This window comes from Falco punctatus, assembly GCF_963210335.1.
Source record: "Falco punctatus genome assembly, chromosome: 1".
NCBI classification, from domain to species: domain Eukaryota; kingdom Metazoa; phylum Chordata; class Aves; order Falconiformes; family Falconidae; genus Falco; species Falco punctatus.
In genome coordinates, this window is record NC_137580.1 from 123198074 (window position 1) to 123215197 (window position 17124).

At 43.0% G+C, this 17124-nt stretch overlaps 2 protein-coding genes and 1 long non-coding RNA gene across 8 annotated transcripts in view; 2 read left to right on the forward strand and 1 right to left on the reverse strand.

The window, feature by feature from the left end:
- The window catches only part of RHBDL3 (rhomboid like 3), a 77288-nt gene extending 70194 nt beyond the window's left edge, over positions 1-7094 (forward strand). For all 5 annotated transcript variants that reach the window (XM_080383688.1, XM_080383690.1, XM_080383691.1 and 2 more), the window contains 2 exons: positions 778-838; positions 1563-7094. In XM_080383688.1, coding sequence (XP_080239814.1) covers positions 778-838; positions 1563-1834 — 333 coding nt within the window. In that variant the 3' untranslated portion in view covers positions 1835-7094. The remainder of the gene's footprint in view (positions 1-777; positions 839-1562) is intronic.
- An 858-nt stretch (positions 7095-7952) lies between these two features.
- On the forward strand, positions 7953-15847 carry LOC308063703. Its single transcript, XR_013928039.1, has 3 exons — positions 7953-9387; positions 14411-14523; positions 15283-15847. It is a non-coding gene; the product is annotated as an uncharacterized lncRNA (long non-coding RNA).
- LOC308062525 (protein Njmu-R1) lies at positions 9811-16962 on the reverse strand. 2 transcript variants are annotated; one of them, XM_080384169.1, is made up of 10 exons: positions 16218-16962; positions 15853-15945; positions 15091-15216; positions 14534-14671; positions 14296-14353; positions 13520-13639; positions 12843-12907; positions 12586-12722; positions 11940-12043; positions 9811-11338 (listed from the first exon to the last, which is right to left on the reverse strand). In XM_080384169.1, exons 1-10 carry the CDS (start codon positions 16349-16351, stop codon positions 11129-11131), a joined length of 1185 nt encoding a protein of 394 aa, XP_080240295.1. In that variant the 5' UTR covers positions 16352-16962; the 3' UTR covers positions 9811-11128. The 2 variants fall into 2 exon arrangements, with proteins under 2 accessions (XP_080240295.1, XP_080240296.1); XM_080384170.1 differs by lacking the exon at positions 15853-15945.
- Between the last annotated feature and the right edge of the window lie 162 nt (positions 16963-17124).

Sequence of the window (17124 nt, forward strand, 5' to 3'; positions counted from 1 at the left end):
TTCTGACTATCATTCAGAGATTCTTATTCCACTATATGGATTAATGACCAAGCCTGAAGACAGAGGAGTCCAAATCCAGGCTTTCTTACGCACTGTTTCCTTGGTATGCTTTTATTGAGATCTTTATTATCTGTGTGTGCTCTGCCAATCAGTTCTGAGTTGCAGAATTTCAGGGAGCCCGAGGTAACAGGCTGTAGCACTGGAAAAGCACAGCAGGGCTTGAATGCACTGAAAAATTGCCTGACAGGTGACAGTGTTTGGCCTCCAAGTGCATCATGATTAGCTCTGTGATGTTAACCAGAATGCTGCTTGTGTTGAATGCTAGGTACTAGTTAAGATACTTTTATTTGATGTGGCCTAATACAACAGGGTTTTGCAGGGTAGGTAAATTCACTTATTTTCAGAAGTCAGAATTTGAGGTGAAACATCATACTAACATGTTACAAATTAGTCTATCTGAAGAACGGAGAATGGCAAGGCCAGCCAAGGACCACACCACACCAGCTGGGGCTCAGGCAAGGAAAGTCAGTAAGACTGCCAGGCAAGTCTGTAACTTGAACATGTCTGCAATATGTCCTTTATGGTTGTGTCCTCTGGGATTGACAGATCTGGGTTTGGTGTGGTGAGTGGAGAGTTCGCAGCCAGGTGGCAAAGGCAACGAAAGGGGTTTGTTGCAAGGAATGGTTGTCCTTGATGCTCTTCCAGCATAGACCTGAATCTAAAATCCCTCCAGGTTTGCATGCAGCATCACTTTGTTTTTCTTGTCTCTTTTTCCAGAACTGGTCAGGAATGAAGTGCCAATTCAAACTGCTGCGCATGGCTGTTGCCTTGATCTGTAGTAAGTATGATGCAGACACAATCCTGTTTTGTTTGTCCTTTTCATAAGAGTTTGTGCTGATTCAGAGAGTTTTGACTTTGCAGCAGGTTTGGTAGGAACTTGCAGCTGGACCTTCTGGCAGCAGACACCACATTGCTGTCAAATGCAGATTTTGGCTTTCAACGCAGGCATTTGTAAATGGTGATTTGTTGTTAGCCAGCATCTGTAGCTTGTGGCGTTTGTGAAGATCTGTGACTTAAATGTCTTTGAATTCACAAACAAGCAGTGCTTCTGTAATGATAATACGTAGGTTTCCCAGAGCAATTCCTATCTGGGATGGCAATGGCATTATACACATATTAATGAATTATCTTCCAGCCATATCCCTAGGGTGGTGTGATAAAGGAAACTAAGCCATGTATTTATCACAGACAATTGTCTTCAAAGTGTAACGCTTTTTAAAAAATTTATTTTTATTTTATGGGTTTGGTATAAATTTTGGTAGAATATTCCCCCATCTACCTACACTCCCATGAACTAGACCACTTACCAACCACTGTGAAGACCTCGCCTCATGTCTGTGCGCCACAACCCTCACATAGCCACAGCTTCCCAGCTTCCCTGCGCTCACCATACAAGGCAGTTTTTCCCTCTCGATTTTTTCAGGGATGCAGCGCTGCCTGCAAGGTGGACTTAAGAAGGGGTAGACCTAGGCAATTAATTTACTTTTCCTTCTTTGTTCCAGTGAGCTTTGAATTTGGAAGAGCTGTGTGGCTGCGATTTCATCCCTCTGCTTACCCACCATGCCCACACCCCAGCTTCATGGCTCACCTTGGAGGGGTGATGGTTGGAATCACCCTTGGTGTCATCATCCTGAGGAACTATGAGCAGAGACTCCAAGATCAGACTTTATGGTGGATCTTCCTTTCTATTTATGTCATTTTTGTCTTGTTTGCCATCTTCTGGAACATTTTTGCCTACAGCCTGTTGGATCTAAAGCTACCTCCCCCTCCTTGAAAACACAGGACAGGAAATGCAAGGGTGGAAGTCGGTCAGCTATGTTAAATGAATGAAGATGGAGGATCTATTTTTATATTTAACTTAGGGGAGGATGATTCCTTTGAACAAAAGTGTATGCTGGAGGAGATGCTTAAAGATCTCATGAAAGAATGGGCTGATCAGTTTGTTCACAAATCTAGCAGGTACTGTAATACTGGCTGGCCTGGACCCTGCAGTTTCGCCACTGCCAGGGCTCCCACTGGGCAGCTTGTACCTGGGCACTTATCACTTGGTTTGTTAGCACACATCAATATTTTATATGAAATATTTATATTTTCCAGGTCAGTGCTGGAATTATGGCCAGTTGTTGAACAAATGTCCTCAATGTTACTGAACACTGAAAGGGAAAAAGAGCAGATATTTACTAATTAGAGACTCGCATGGTGCTCAACAGGCAGCTTGGGTTTGGTTTCTATGGACACACCTGACTGTTCAGCCATACCAGTGCCACTGTTTAATTACTTGAATGGTTCCTAAGATATTTTAGCCTACAGTGAAACCTGTCTTATGCACCTTTCAAAGCAATCAGCAGAACTTGATCACCCAAAGTGACGGAGACTGGTCTTCAACTTACAGGTCAAATGTTTTGCACTATAAACCTTGGGAATCTTAGAGCGTTGTGGACACCCAGCCAGAGGTGACTCTTACTGTGCATGTTTCACTTGATTTTAATTAATCTACACACACACCCCTCAAACCTGCTGTGGCTAGAGATTGTGGCTGGGCTTTCTTTTTGGAGGGATGGAGAAAAGGAGGGCAAGTGTTCAACTGTGTTTATCAGCTGACAGTCAGGTGCTGTTTTCTTCTTACTCGATTTCTGGCCCACATTGATCTAACACCTGGCCTGCAATGAGCTCCTAGCAAGGTTGTCAACTCTTCCAGCAGGTTCTTACTAGAAAAGTAGGACCAGGATCACCTGTAGCAGCATAGGGGTAGTACTATCTAGTCTTTACAGCCATACAGTACATTTGGGGCCAAATCTGTCCACTGAAGTCAGTGGAGTTAAATCAGGTTGTATGTAGCACTGTTTTTCCACTGAAGTGGAAAGAGTGTTACTGTGTTACAGTGATCATTGTGAAACTTGATAAAACTGGTTTTAAAGTGTCTGCTAATTCAAGGATGCCTCTTCCAGAGGCAGTGGATGTTCAGGGGCTCCAAGCAACAGTTAGTTGCAATGATGCCTTTTTCTTTAGCATTGGCCAAGTCCAGGGTTCAGCAATCTGTAAATGGTCTGTAGTACAGTCCATACAGTTGGCTGTGTGGACCTGGGGACCAGAGTAGAACTTCTGTAGCACAAGCAGTGCTTGTAGGTACTCTTCTCTGTAAGGTGCTTATGTTATTTTGCCTCTCACTTTAGAGAGCTGCCAAACTACAGTTCAGGAATGTGGATGCCCTCCTTTTCTCTCCCCTTTACCCACCTAGTTTGATGGCCTGGATAAAGCAGCCCTAGGAGTCTCTCACAGATTAGCTGCTCTCTTCCTTTTTTCTATTTGCATACTGGTGCCCAGGCACCAGCCACCACAGCCTTCCACAGCACATCTCACAGGCACTGTAGCAGTTGTGTTTGCTCTGTAGCAAAATGTCTCTGTATTGTAGGCTTTATTCTCTCAGCTGTGTAATTGGTGCTGCCAGATGATACCACAAACTAGTAGGAGTCTGTCTTTCTAGAGGGGACATTCGCAAGTGCTTATCAGCTGCCCCCTTCTTTGCCTCTTAGGGGAAAAATCTCTCTGGTGTGGAACGGTGAAGTTCTGCTCCCAGAGCAGAACTAGTGCTATGCACTAGTAAAACTCCTGTTGCCTCGGGGAAGGGGAGTGGGGGAGAAAATAAATGTTTCTACAGCCTAGAATAAGCCTTACCTGCAAAAGAAACAATTTTTGCCACCTTTGTGCACAGGGATGGGATCTCTGAGGGCAACTGCACCCTCCTTGTTCTGCATGGCTAGTATAGTGCTCATGGGCCCTCGGGTCAAGGGACAAGAGGAAGGGATAAAGGTCAGAGTGCTGTTCATTTTGGAGAAGGGGATGGGTTCCCTGTGCCATTTTACCTCTGCACTTTGGGTCCAGATCAAAGCAGTCATGAGAGTTTATATGCATCGTTTCAGGTGCTGGTCCAGTGAGTTTCGTAGCTGTGGAGATCATCTCCCTGGGGAGCAGCAGGCAAGCAGGAGAGCAGGGAGCTGGGAAAACACTGACAGAAGCATGGTTAACATGTAAGGAGGACATTCCTTTCCTCAACTATTGCTAAGCCTTTCTGATTACAGATGCCTTTAAAACAGAGGTGAGCAGAAATGGGAATTCCCCTGAAGTTTTAGGAAAACTTGGAATATTTTGGTAGAAAATTTCAATCGCAACAAAGCCCAGATTATTTTGCCTATAATTTACCATGGGATAGTATGTACCCATTGCATTTTATTTTTTGATTTCTCAACTGAAAGCTACTTAATGCCCATCAGTTTCTCCTCAGGAGAGGTGCCTGTCAGTGGTGTGCTCTGGGGTGAAGCAGCAAGCTACAAGTTCAAGGGCCACCAGTTTCTTCATCAGCCTGACCCTGGGCAACATATCTTTTGCCTCTGTTCAGGAGCAGAAGGGAGCTGAACAGAGTAGTCCAGGCACTCTTCTTTGGTCCTTTATCCGTAGTTGAACATAGTTTACATGAACTGGTTGAAAACAGCTCTGAGGTTGAGCTTATGAGTTGTTCTTTTACACAATGTTCATCTTTCTGACTTTCATTGTGTCCCCATGCCCTGTCTGAGCAAGTCCAGAGGAAGCCCTGGGGATCAGAAAGGCCCCATAAAAGCAGTACTAGTTTTATTGTGGGTGAAGAAATTAAACTCTCTCATGTTCCTGCTCATCAGAGCTGAAATCTCTCCCTGTGCATAGAGCAGGCTGTACACAGAGCCTGTTGTCTGCTAAGAATCTGTCAGCTCATGGAGTCAGGAGCAGCACAAAGTGCTTAAGCTTTTATAATTATTTTTTTTAATCACTAAAATTACACTGTGAAAACTTGTTATGTTTTTACAGAGTATCAGGAAATCTAGTTATGTTTTCTAGTGCACCCAGGAGTGCCAGAGTGCTGCGGCACCAGAGAGCTAATAGCAACCAGGCTTTTCTTTTACCTCCAGATGTCCTTGAAGCTGCTGGCTTATGTAGGAGATGTAATATTCTCCATCCTGCTCATTTGTGGTTCCAACTTGTCACAGTCAGCAATGTGTTCCTGAAGGAATTGTCCACTGAGGGACTGTTTTTGGTAATTATTTTGGTTTTTTTTCAGCTGCTGCCAGGATTTTACATCAGTTGGGTAAAATGTGAATCTATTGAACCTCATGGATGTGCAGTGCTAGAGCAAAAGGCAAGGAGTGTTACCAATGTACAGATTTGAACAGTGCACATTAGAGGAAGTTATTTCATGGTTGTGTCCTTGAGTGAGGACACAACACCTGGGAGGAAAAAAGCCATTTCTATGCTGGGCTTAGTGAGTATATTGCAGCGCTGGTCCAGTGAGTATGGGTTAGGGAGCAGTAATGCAGACTGGGGGAGCCTGAGGTACTGGTGGTAGAGCTCCTTCAGGGACACTGCGGGCAGCGCAGTGATAGCAGAGGTGGGGTCCGGCTCCAAGCCTCTTGCTGATCCCTCGTCCTGGAGGAGAGATGGGAGAAGTGGCTCAGCCAGCCACGGGGAGGAAGGAGGAGGGGGAGACCAGGTAGATCAAAGTCCATGGGGCTTGCAAATGCACCTTTTATTCTTAGATGCTTGGAGACCTGTAGAGATTAATTTTACACACATCGGTAATAATACAGGAAGGAGGAGGGGGAGGGTTGTAATGGAGTGATGGGAGAGGAGATTACCAGAAACAATCTCTGAGTGAGGTGTAGAGGAGTCATAAAAATGCTGTTGGATTTACTTTTGCTGAGTTCTTAAGACAACATCTCATGTCACTTTTCCCCCATCAGTCGATGAGGAATCTTAGCACTTACGTGGCGTGTTGTGGTTCTTGACTACTCACTCCTTTAGCAGTAGGAAGTATTTTATCAATGGGGAAGGGGGAGGCCTCATTGTCTGAGGGTTGCTGGATTAGAAATAAAGCTCAGGGGTACTGTATCCCAAGACCTTGCTCCTTCTGATGGATTATACTGCCCATGTGTTTTAAATCATATTAGATAGTTTCAATTTGAACTGGGGTGTGAAGGATGGAATCTGACACATTCAGAGCTGGTACTAAAATAACAGCTATCTGCTGACCTCAGAAGGCAGCTGCTGGTTTGTGCCAATATTTAGTCTCACAGGATCGTGGGTAGGACTTTCACACATACTTCAGTGAGTAAAGAGCTTGGAGTCTTTCTGTTTACATAGGCTCAAGCTCAGCTCAGCTGCTTTGGAACCCCCATCCACTGGCTTTGCTCGAAGTGGAACTGGAGAATATGGATGCAGTTCAACACCAGCAACCTCTGGAGGTAAACTGGGATCTAGAGAAGAAAGGCCAGCACCTCTGGGGTTTTAGCCTCTTTGAATATTGCTGCTGTCTGTTTCTTTTATAGTAGTGGCTGCTCTACAGTGCTCTGTGATACAACTCAAAAACTCCTTCCGCAATCACTGATGCTGAGAGCTGGTTATAAAGGAAAACAGTGCATTTGCAGCATTATAAAGAAAGAATCACACATAAGACAGAAGCCATGCTTGTTTAAAGGTAAATGTATTTTTAATGTCACCATTAATCTTTGGTTTTTAATTGGAAAAAGCTTTCTAATGAGGTATTTCTGAAATGCCAGTAGTAGTAGTAGTACAGAAAATCTATGTTTCAGGGTACTTTACAACACAGAGCACAAAATATCCCCTAGGCCTGATTTAAGTAGCAAAAGTACCTTAATTTCCAGTGAGCTTAATAGATACGTTAGTCAGTGACTGTCTCCTGACTCCCCCACAGTGTCTGTTTAGTTTGCAAATAAAGCTAGATTTATGCAGCTTTTCTTTTGCTTATACTACTAATGCTAACAACACATTCAAGTGTTAAACACTAAGCACTAAACAATGTAATTTTCTGCCTTAAAATCCTGAACAAATGATACTTTCCCGTTAAGGGCTAGTAAAACAAAATGATATTTGCAAGGTAAGATGCTATGGTACATTTCCAAATATTTTTGTATTGTGTATATTCTGTATATTTTTGTTGTAACAATATTATTTGAGCGCAGAATCCATTAAATTTTTTTGTTGGTGTTTTTCTCTCTCTCTCTTTTTTTTTTTTTTTTTTTAATAAATTGAGCTGTTCTACATCGTATGCCAAAAAACAACCAAGAAAAAACTTTCGAAGACAGTTTTGTAAGTTTGTCTACAGTTAACACAGTATTTAACAAAAGAGCAATTGCTTTTGAGCTCTGCAGTGTAATCTTTTAATAGTGGCATTGATAACTCATTTTTATGTCTTTCTAAAAGTATCTATCTGAAAGATAAAGGGGAGAGTGAACTGCTGCTTTATTTCTCCATGAGATATAACAGGGATGCAGAATCGGGTTGGGACTTGTATTGAAATACAGGTCTTGTCCCACCATTTGACGACTGACGCTTTAGTGCAATAATGACCTCAGAACTGTGGGGAAGCTGATGGCCGAGTACATCATTAGAGCATTTACAATTTGTTATTGGAGTGGGGAGTTGTTCTTTTTTAACATCAGTCTCTACCGAATGTCTTAACATTTCGGAGGAAATACATTCTTGCCTCTTGAATCAGTAGCGGGAACAACATATCCAGGAAGTTCTGCAGCAAACCTCCAACTGATTTAGTTATTTTGAGATAACTAAAATAAAACTCCTTCCATCAATGTGGAAGGGGGAGGCTTATTCTGAAAAATATTTTTGTGGTTTTGTTGGGCAACAACGCGTTAAAGTGTAACTTAAAAGAAATGAAGATGTAACTAGCAGCAGTTCCTGTCAGATGTTACTCCTAAGGGGAAGCAGGTCACTGCTGCCATATGTGGGACTTGGCTCTTGCTTGTTTTCTGCACTTAACTGAGCTTTTGGAGACACTTAAATCTCTTTATTCACTAGCTGAGGACTTCCAGCAAGAAGGTAAGGTGGGTTTTGTCGTTTTTTGTCAGTGTTATACAAGCAGTGTTACTGTCTGCTAGCACCGTACATTTTTCTTGCTGGGTAAAATAATTTTAGAAAGGCAAACTGAAGGACAGAAATACTGCCACTTGCAGCATATCTGTCACAGAGAAGGAGCCAAAAGCTGGCAGCCTTGATCACACAAACTCATAAAACTCATTATAACTTTATTCCTGTAACTCCGATCATATTCTGTATAGTAAGCATTGCTCATAAGTGTCAGAAAGAGAAATACTAGTTTCTCTTTAGTGGCATATATGCCCCTTCTCTTGGGGGTAAAGATGGGGGGAACCCCCAAAGCACAAACTAGACCCTGATCTTTCAGACTGCAGGTCTGTAGCAGTTAAATCTAAACTTGCATTCTTAACATAGGCCTGGGGGGTTGTATGTTGGTTGGGTTTGGGGAGTTTTGTTTGTTGTTTAGGTTTGCTGTTTGCTTTTTTCCCCCTGAAGGTTTTTAAATCAGACCCTTAAAACTACAGTAAAAATCTTCCAGGTTTGCAAATTAAGTGCACATCTCAGCATCTTCTGACCTTTTGTATGCTTCATCCTGAGCATTAAATAGCTGACGGCTGGAGGAAGTCATGTCTAATACTCTCCAGGCATTCGTGTAGTTAAACAGCTGCTTCTGCATTATTTATTATGCTTTTGTTTAATTTCCTTTAGTTCTGTTTTTAAAAATAGAATTTATAATAGGAAGACGCCAGTAAAACCTGGAAATTAATGAACTACCAGGGTATATTGCAGTGTGTGTGTGTACTTGTCAGCATCTTAATAGTTAGGAAACTGAGTGGCAAAGTCACCGCAAAGCTAGCAGAAATGAGATGATAAAACAGAGGCTGCAGAAAGTAAGAAATCAGGTTTTTTATAATGCCAGCCATCCTTCGGTGCTGGGAAAATTCAGGAAAAGGAACTTTCACCAGAAGCAGCTGTGACTGAAGCTGAGCAGTTGTAACAGTACAAATTCAGCAGGACTGATACTGAACAACGCGTTACGATGGAGAGGAGAAGCCCTAACAAGACTAAGCAGAGTTTTACAGTTAAGGTTAAAAATACCCGATTTTGAAGAGTGATTTATGATAACTTACCTAGCAAACAAAACAAAAATCTTAGTTGAAGTGTAGTACAGGTCACAGGATAATAGGATAATTCAGGTTATGAGGGGCCTCAGATCTCTAGTCCACCCTTAGCTAAGGGGTAATGCGCGCTGTTCAGTGCTTCAGCCAGTTTATTCTTGAAAACTTCCAGGGATGAAGACTGCGCAAAGCAACTGCAGTTGCATCTCAGGAAGTTTATCACCACCGGCACTGCTGTGCCTGGGACTGACCTACTCTGCATGTATTGAGGCCAGCGCACAGAACACCCAGCCCAACTCCTGCCTAGGTACGGGAACAAGGAACACGCCAGGTTAGCGGGATGACTTCCTATGCTCCTACCGGATCACAGCTACCTCTTCTTCACATCCAACTTCTGTTTTAGTTTATTTTTTTGAGCACTGACCTATTCCCTGCCTCCTGATCAGGCAAAATACTAAACGATCAGTGCTCTAACTTTGTTAAAAATGTAGAAGAGTGACATAGGGTGACATGTTTAATTGAGTGGTGCCGCTTTGCTCACTCATGAATATCCTGAAGGAAAGTGTTGTTACTCCTTAGAGCTCCTGAAAATGAGAAAATAGAGGGTTTTCTTTCAGATTACTTTTATTTTCTTCTCTGACCTGCCCATATATGTTACATGTCACCTTGGGTGTCCATGTGACACTTCCTGCACATCACACTAGCAGCTCCCCTGTGTTGTGTGAATAAAGGATTTTAAACAGGAGACATTGAGGACAACACTTATTTGTAATTTAATGTAGGCACACTATTACAGACTTGAATGTGTTTTATTGTAAACCTTATTATAGGTTCAACACAGTGGTGTCACAGGAAAGCACTCAACTTTTATCATCACAGTACAGAGCACTAGCAGAACAGTCAGTCAAATTAACTGCATTAGTAAGACGCTGTTAGTGTTTCAGGAAGAGTTGTTCTAACACACCCAGAGTTCGGCATTCAAACACTCTCTGCCGTAAAGGAAAGCAACAGGGAGTTTTGCTTGTATCAGGTTTACAGAAATAGTCCTCCTTTAAGGGTCAATCAGAGGCTCGTAAGTTTTGATTCCAGCTGTAGCCAAAGATTTTCTTCAAGTATTCTGCTGTCTAAATATCTTATGATATGGGTAAGAACTCATTGCTGAAATATAAGGAAATGTTTTAAAGCCTGAATAATTAACTTGGGAACTTAGTTTACTTCCATTTCTGAAGAAGTTTCTATTAATTTAAAGTTAGTATTTAATCTGTGAAACTTCCAGGTTTAATTCTCCATGACTGAAAACCAGATGATTATTTACAGTTATGCAAAATGGGTACGAGACATACAAAGAAGGTCTTGATCACAATGCAAACTAATGAAGAAGGGGGTTCATCAAATAGCCTGGGAATTTACCACGTCTGTCCAGTGTACGTACACACATACATACAAACTGATTCCCAAAACTGTTCAGTCTTAAGGCCATTCTGTTTCATACCGATTAACAACTTGTTTATCTAGTAACAGCAGAACAAACTGCCAGTTTGAAAGTAGAATGTGGAAACTAGCTACAGGCTTGTTATCTATGTTCTCTTATATAAACAAATATGATTAATTCATTTACTATGATTTATCCACATGTTTGTGCTTCTTTATATATTAAAACAAAAGTAACCATACCTTAATGATTAGACATAATCATTGTAAAGATATTTAAAATACTTAAAACACTGAAATGCTTGCCAGGTAAGGGATCTGGTGGTTGGGTTTTTTTGTGTGCAATGACTGTAAAAACCAAATGGCATGATTTCCTCAGAAAAGGAACAAGTCATTTTGAGAATCTGCTAAGCACTGAAAATTATGCAGGAGTTTGTATGATCTGATATTTACGCATTAAAAAGGCTCACACTGCTTTGTCTAAAAAAGAGAAAAGGCAGATGAAACTGCAACTCAGGCTTGACTTAGGTAATACTTTTAAATATAAATTAAAAATCCTGCCATAGTGAAACTAAGCTGCACAGAAGAAATTAATGATTTATACAACACTCTCAAATGAGTACAGAAAAATTAAGATAATTTTAAGCCACTGATGTTTCTCTCATGAATTCCTCAAGGACGGTCACTACGTTTCTGGCTTCTGGCATTTCTGCATGTTCTACTTTAACAATCTTCAAAAGGATGTCTCCACTGCCACAGTTCTTTAAAAACATGTAACACTTGAACAAGGCATAGTGGTTCATTTCAGCCTGGCGGATATACCTCTTCAGGTTGTTAATGTCTTGTATAGCCTGGGAAAAGAGTAACAGCATTTCCTTATCCTTCTACATGGACAGAAGATGTTCTATCAAGTGGAAAAAAAGTGAAGGAAGAATAGTAGGAGAAGCAGAAGCATTCCCTGCAGGAATTTTACATTACTACTCAAGCGTGATGTAAGAATTGAGTACTGTCTTTGATGCATATTACCAGTGCTGCTGTAACAATGCAAAATGTGTGGATACCACAACTTGGTACGTCCAAATTTGAAACAAGAGTTCTCCTATTACGACAGATCACCTAAGAACTGTTAACTACTGAATGTTACCAATCACGATATTGTGTGTGCACAGCTCAAATTTACAGTGTTTTAAGAAAAAAAGTGTGCTTTATTTTAAATATGAGAAACTGCCTTTGAAGCACTCACTAAAGCAACTTCTACACTACTGTAGTTGACAAGACCAGAATGTAAGCCAGTTCTCAACTTAAACTTCATTTTTTTATTTTCATTTTTGAATATCATCAACTTTGATCATCAAATCAGACATCATAAATAACCTAAAACTTTTCCTTGCTGCAAAAAGAGTATTTGCTCCCTCGTTATTTTGCTTCTCTTTAACATATACGAACACGTACCTTCAACTTAAAGTTTTCCAAAATCTGCCGGAAGAGAAATGGATTTCCACCTTCAGCACCATTCACAAAAGCTTGCATCCAGTCCTCACAGAATCTGTTGCTTGCTGTTCAGGAACACAGAGAAGAGATGAGAAAAGGTAAATGAGCTCAACATAAACATATAGCTGCACTCACCTGGTTTAAACCCCCTCACATAACAACTGATAATAGCATACTTGGGCCAGGATGTAAGTCTTAAGAAAAAAAGAAATACATGTGGAAAAGAAAAGGAAACACAGCTACAGTGATTACGTGAAATTCTGTCCTGATTGTTGAATTCCATTTGTTAAAAATACACGGGGGAAAAAAACCCACAACATTTTGCAGCTTCCCTGAGGCATACGAGTCGCTAGTTTCATGGTGTGCAACCTAAATGCACTGTGGATTTTATTATCACAATTTTCAAACCATAGTTCCAGCATGTCTTCTGAAACAAACTACTCTGCTACCTCATAGGAAAACAGCTGTTCTAGTTTCCAGCTAGAATCCAAACTTCCTAGGCATGAACTTTTGGGCTTCTGAACATCCTCAGCTACCTCTGGTGTCCACAGCTCGGCACTTGATGGATACAAGTAACAGGAAGAAGTATTCACAGCTGTAATCTCACCTGCATTATGCAACTGAGGCTGAGGTCCACTACAGTCTATAATCATTGACTTGTGCTGTTCTTCAGTCATGGCAATACACAAGGAGGTCATTGTGCCTTCCTGAACAAGTCCTTGGAGGCTGGCAGCTGCCAGAAACCTGACACAAAAAGCCCTTGTGAACTGCTTGCTTCTTTACAATTCCTGAACAGCAAGAACAGGAGGCTGTCATACAAAAAAGCTGTTACTCACAGGTTCCTTGGTCTCAAAGTATTTTTACCTGCTGATGTCTTTTTCTGTTCTTTCATCTGCGTTTTTAACTTCTACAGGAGTATAACTCAAAGCCTTAAAACAAACAAAAAAAGAAGGAAAAAGCTGATACAACTTTGCTATTCTGTTGCTATACTGCAGTTACTAGCAATAAATGCATAATGTGGTACTTAAAAAATTGTTCTTTTCAGAGAAAGAGCAGAAGCTAAGGGAATACTCCACATTATAGTCATCACAGCTGGCTTTGTGCTCAGAAGAAATATAGCAGTTATACTCTCTTAGCAATTCCATCCAAAGCCTCCTCAAACTCAGGGACTAGAGCTAGGATTAATTTCTTTCCTGTTTCCAGTGAATTACATGAGGTACATAGGCAATGTAACATCCCTTTTGGTTCAGAGAAATTTTAGCAGGGACAGCTTTCTCATGCTGTTTCTAATTTCTTCATTCTAATTTCAACTTGGACACTACTACGTAATTTAAAATTAGTTAATTATAAAAATTGATAGAAGAAATTGCTACAGGCTTCCTTAGCAATAGAGCAGGGGAAAACTACTTGCCCTGGATTAAGAAAAGTTGTTCTTCATTTACTCCTTGCTGGGAAAGCAAACATCAAACATTTTAAACATGTTGAAATCGCTGAGATGCCTTCTGAAACTTTTTTAGTTATGCAGTTTGAAATACACTTACAGCATGTAACAAGAAGGCAAGTTTCTCCTGGAAGAGCTGTACCACTCTCTGAATAGGGCATATAGCATTCTCAAACCAGCTTCGCAAGTAGGGGTTAACGTAGGTCTCCCAGGGGTTTTGCTGTAACAAGTTGAAACAATAAAACTTTAACTACAAATTACATTTCTATGCAAATAGAAGCCTATTAATAATCTATTCAGCCTAAGATATTTGGATGTCAAAGCCACCACGGTGAACTATGACGATGAATTTGACATTTAAAGCCATGCTTTATCAGCAATGAAGGGCTTCATATTTTAAGAACAGAACTGTAATATTATGGTGTATACTGAGCAAAGACCATGCAACAGCAGACAGGATGAGGAGACTCAAACCACATAGCTTCCATTAGAAAAACTGTGACAAGAAAACCATGAAAAATCTTTCCTTAATATTCAGAAGTGGTAAGAATCTATGTGGACGTTGATAACTCTCCTGGAGACCATTACTTTTCATTAGTCATTCTCCTCTCTGAATCCAATGGCAAGTAACCTTTAACAGATTTATGACTGGCACAAGAAAGTCCCGTCCCTGCACCCCCCCTTTTTTTTCTCTTTTGACTTCTATCATTGATAGCACTTTAGACTTTCACTGTCACCACAGTAAATCAACTCTCTCAGTGTTTCACACTGGTACTTAAAACACCTAATGTCTCTATAGACTAAATTTTCCAGATTGTCTTAGTAACTAATTTGCATAAATAGTGATTTTCACCACTTAAAGAAGTTAGGCCTTACCTCCAAATCAAGGTTTATCTTCAGACTTTGAATGTATTTGTCCAGCTCAAGTCTGAAAGTATCTTCTTAAGGAAAATAAGTTGCGTCAGTTAAGACCTGCATTTTTCCCTTTCAGTGTATGGCTGTTACCAGCGTTTTCAGTTACTGGAAAGTGTGTACAAACGAGCTGATTTCAAGCAGGAAACATAATTTTTACATCATCTCCATCTCCACACAGATAAAGAAAATGTAAGGATATAGTTCCAGACCTTTCTCTGAGCCACCTAAGAAACAAACCACGTATTCTGGAGCATTGATGTCTGATTCCAGTGTTGCCATTTCTAGATTTTCTTGTTGGAAACGACAGTAATAACAACCAACTTTATATTCTGGTATGCTATGCAGAAAAAAATATATTGTTAAAGATACATCACAATAAGTAAGTGAAAAAAGCAGACATACGTGATTTCTGTAAAGAACTTTCACCCGCTAGCACTGGTGGCTCCTGTGGTCATATATAGAGCTCTTTGACCTTCTTTTTTCCTCTATGGCGCGATCACAGTAGTTTAAAAGGAAATAGACACAAACGCATGTAGTATCTTAAATATTGAAACAGTAAACTATTTACTGCAGTATTTTTCACAACACTACCTAGAAAGAGGAAAGTGCCACTGCATAAAGCTGTTACTAACAGCAGCAATAAGGCTGAAAACATGGAATCAGGATTAAACCTAAGCGCAGCAGCAGATGGCAAGATACGCAATGCTGCCAATGTTGCTTACAGTTTCTCATTCACAAATAATTTTAAAAATTTACCTCAGTCCCACTGACACTACATTCCCCATTCCTTCGAACAGGGCTCCTTTAGTAAGACGCTTAGCAATAAAACTGCGCAACTCAGTCTCTGCTTCAGATGGCAAGTTAGTGTCCAGCAAGGAGAGGCTTTGAAAAACAAGAATAAATAGTTAGCAAAAAGTTAAGTGTTACTGTTTTGTTTCTTTGAACAAGCACAGAACCACCTGCTTCCAGATGGGGGCCCACTAGGATCCTTCTCTGGCCTACAACTAAGTCGCTCTGTGACTTCTGGCCCATCAGAAATGCATTCCGTGGTTTGCCTACCAGACCAACGCCTGGAGCTGCGGTGTCAGCTGATGCTGAACTGCTCAGCAGTTACGAACCAGTCACTGTCCCCTCTCTGTTCCTGTGTTTCCCCAATTGTAATACAGAACCACAACTCCCTTACAGAGCTTGTGGGAAAATGTCCATTTAGAATTGTTTAATAAATTTGATTTACCTACTATCTACATGAAGACTTAAGTCAATACAGGAATGTTAAGTAGCAAAGAAAACAGTCTAATTCACAGATGGTAGTTTAAGACAGTATTTGAGCTCTGTAGTTGTGTCCATCCCCTAGGTATTCCAGGAGAAGCACCCGAGGGACTTCAGCATGCTTTCATGGAGGTTTCTGCTTTGAAGGGGCTTCAGTATACTTGCTTACTGTTCACCTAACAGCAATATGGTAAAGACTTTAAAGCGAGGTGGTAAGGGCAATGATGCTGTCCCGCAGGTTGGCTTTACCTGAAGTCTTCGCCGGAGGGTGTCTCTGCCCCCGCGCTGCCGGGGCTGCCATCGGCGCTGCCACCCGCGCTGCCCCCCGCCTGCTGCCAGCACCTGAAAGTCAGGCCCTGGCATCACCCGTTCCAGTCTCAGCACACAGCACAGGGAGGGGACGCAGCAGGGAAAGGTATATGGCCTTAACCGTTTTAAAGCGGGAGCTGGGAATCGGGACGTTATGGGAGGAAAAAACTCTCGGGGGGGGGGGGGGGGGGGGGGGGGGGGCGGGGAATAAAGCGAATTCCAGCATCTGGGAACTGGCCAGGCCTGGAAAGGGCGCGCACCCCCCGGCCGGCCCTGGCCCCGGCCCCGGCTGGCGCCCCGCTCACCTGCAGCTCCGGTAGCTGTACAGGCTGTGGTAGGTGCTGCCGTGCCGCTCCGGCCGCCGCTCCTCGCCCGCGCCGCCGGCCTCCTCACTGCTCTCCAGCTCCCGCTCGTCGCCGTCCGGCAGCGCCGGCAGCATCGCGCCGCCCGCTTCCCGCCGCCGCCAAGGCCTCGCCTCGCCCCGCCGCCCCGGACCCGGCGCTGCCCCCCGCCCCGCGGGCAGGGCAGGGCAGGGCAGGGCGGGCGCAGCGGCAGCTCCTCCCCGGCCCCCGCTGGGTGCACCCGCCGGCGTGGGCGGGCCGCGCCCGCTGCCCGGCCCCGGGGAGGCGAGCGGGGCGACGGGGCCGCGCTCAGGGGCCCGAGCCGCGCCGGGCACTGCCAGCAGGCCGCGTCCGCAGCCGGGGCGCAGCCGCACGCACCGCGCCGGGGCGGCCTGCGCTGCTGCAGCGCCGCAGTGTAACGCACTGGAGAAAGCAACGTGGAGCGGTGCTAGCGGTGTCGGTACAGGTCACCCTTCAGCAGCTGTTCGCTGACTGGATGGCAGGACCCGCTCAAATCATATTTGACAGGATTAGCTGTGTCACGTTTTTAAAAAGCCTACTCTTGTTTCTGAAATACTTTTTTTCCCCTGTTAAAACAGTACATTTGTTAGCTCAGCCTCGTGACAGGCAGTTCTCGCAGCCCAGCCCCGCGCGTGGGGAGCTGCTCTCCCCACCAACCTGCAGCAGGGCCGCTGCAGGAAGCCTACAGGTCTGGGCACTCCAGAGCCAGAAGTGTATGGAGGCTGACAAGCACCCCAATGGGATGTAACGGGGCGCAGGCACGGGAGGCTCTGCAGGGCAAAGCCAACTTTACAGTGCTCCCGGAGCACCATGCTGGCCCACATGGACACAGGTGATAACCACCAAAACA

Excerpts from the sequence above, each read along its gene's own strand:
- LOC308062525 (XM_080384169.1), bottom strand. The coding sequence starts at position 16,351 with ATGCTGCCGGCGCTGCCGGACGGCGACGAGCGGGAGCTGGAGAGCAGT. Across the intron at positions 15,946-16,217 it reads TACAGCTACCGGAGCTGCAG|GTGCTGGCAGCAGGCGGGGG; the intron begins GTGAGCGGGGCG and ends CCTGACTTTCAG. Across the intron at positions 12,723-12,842 it reads ACAGAAAAAGACATCAGCAG|GTTTCTGGCAGCTGCCAGCC; the intron begins GTAAAAATACTT and ends TTTTTGTGTCAG.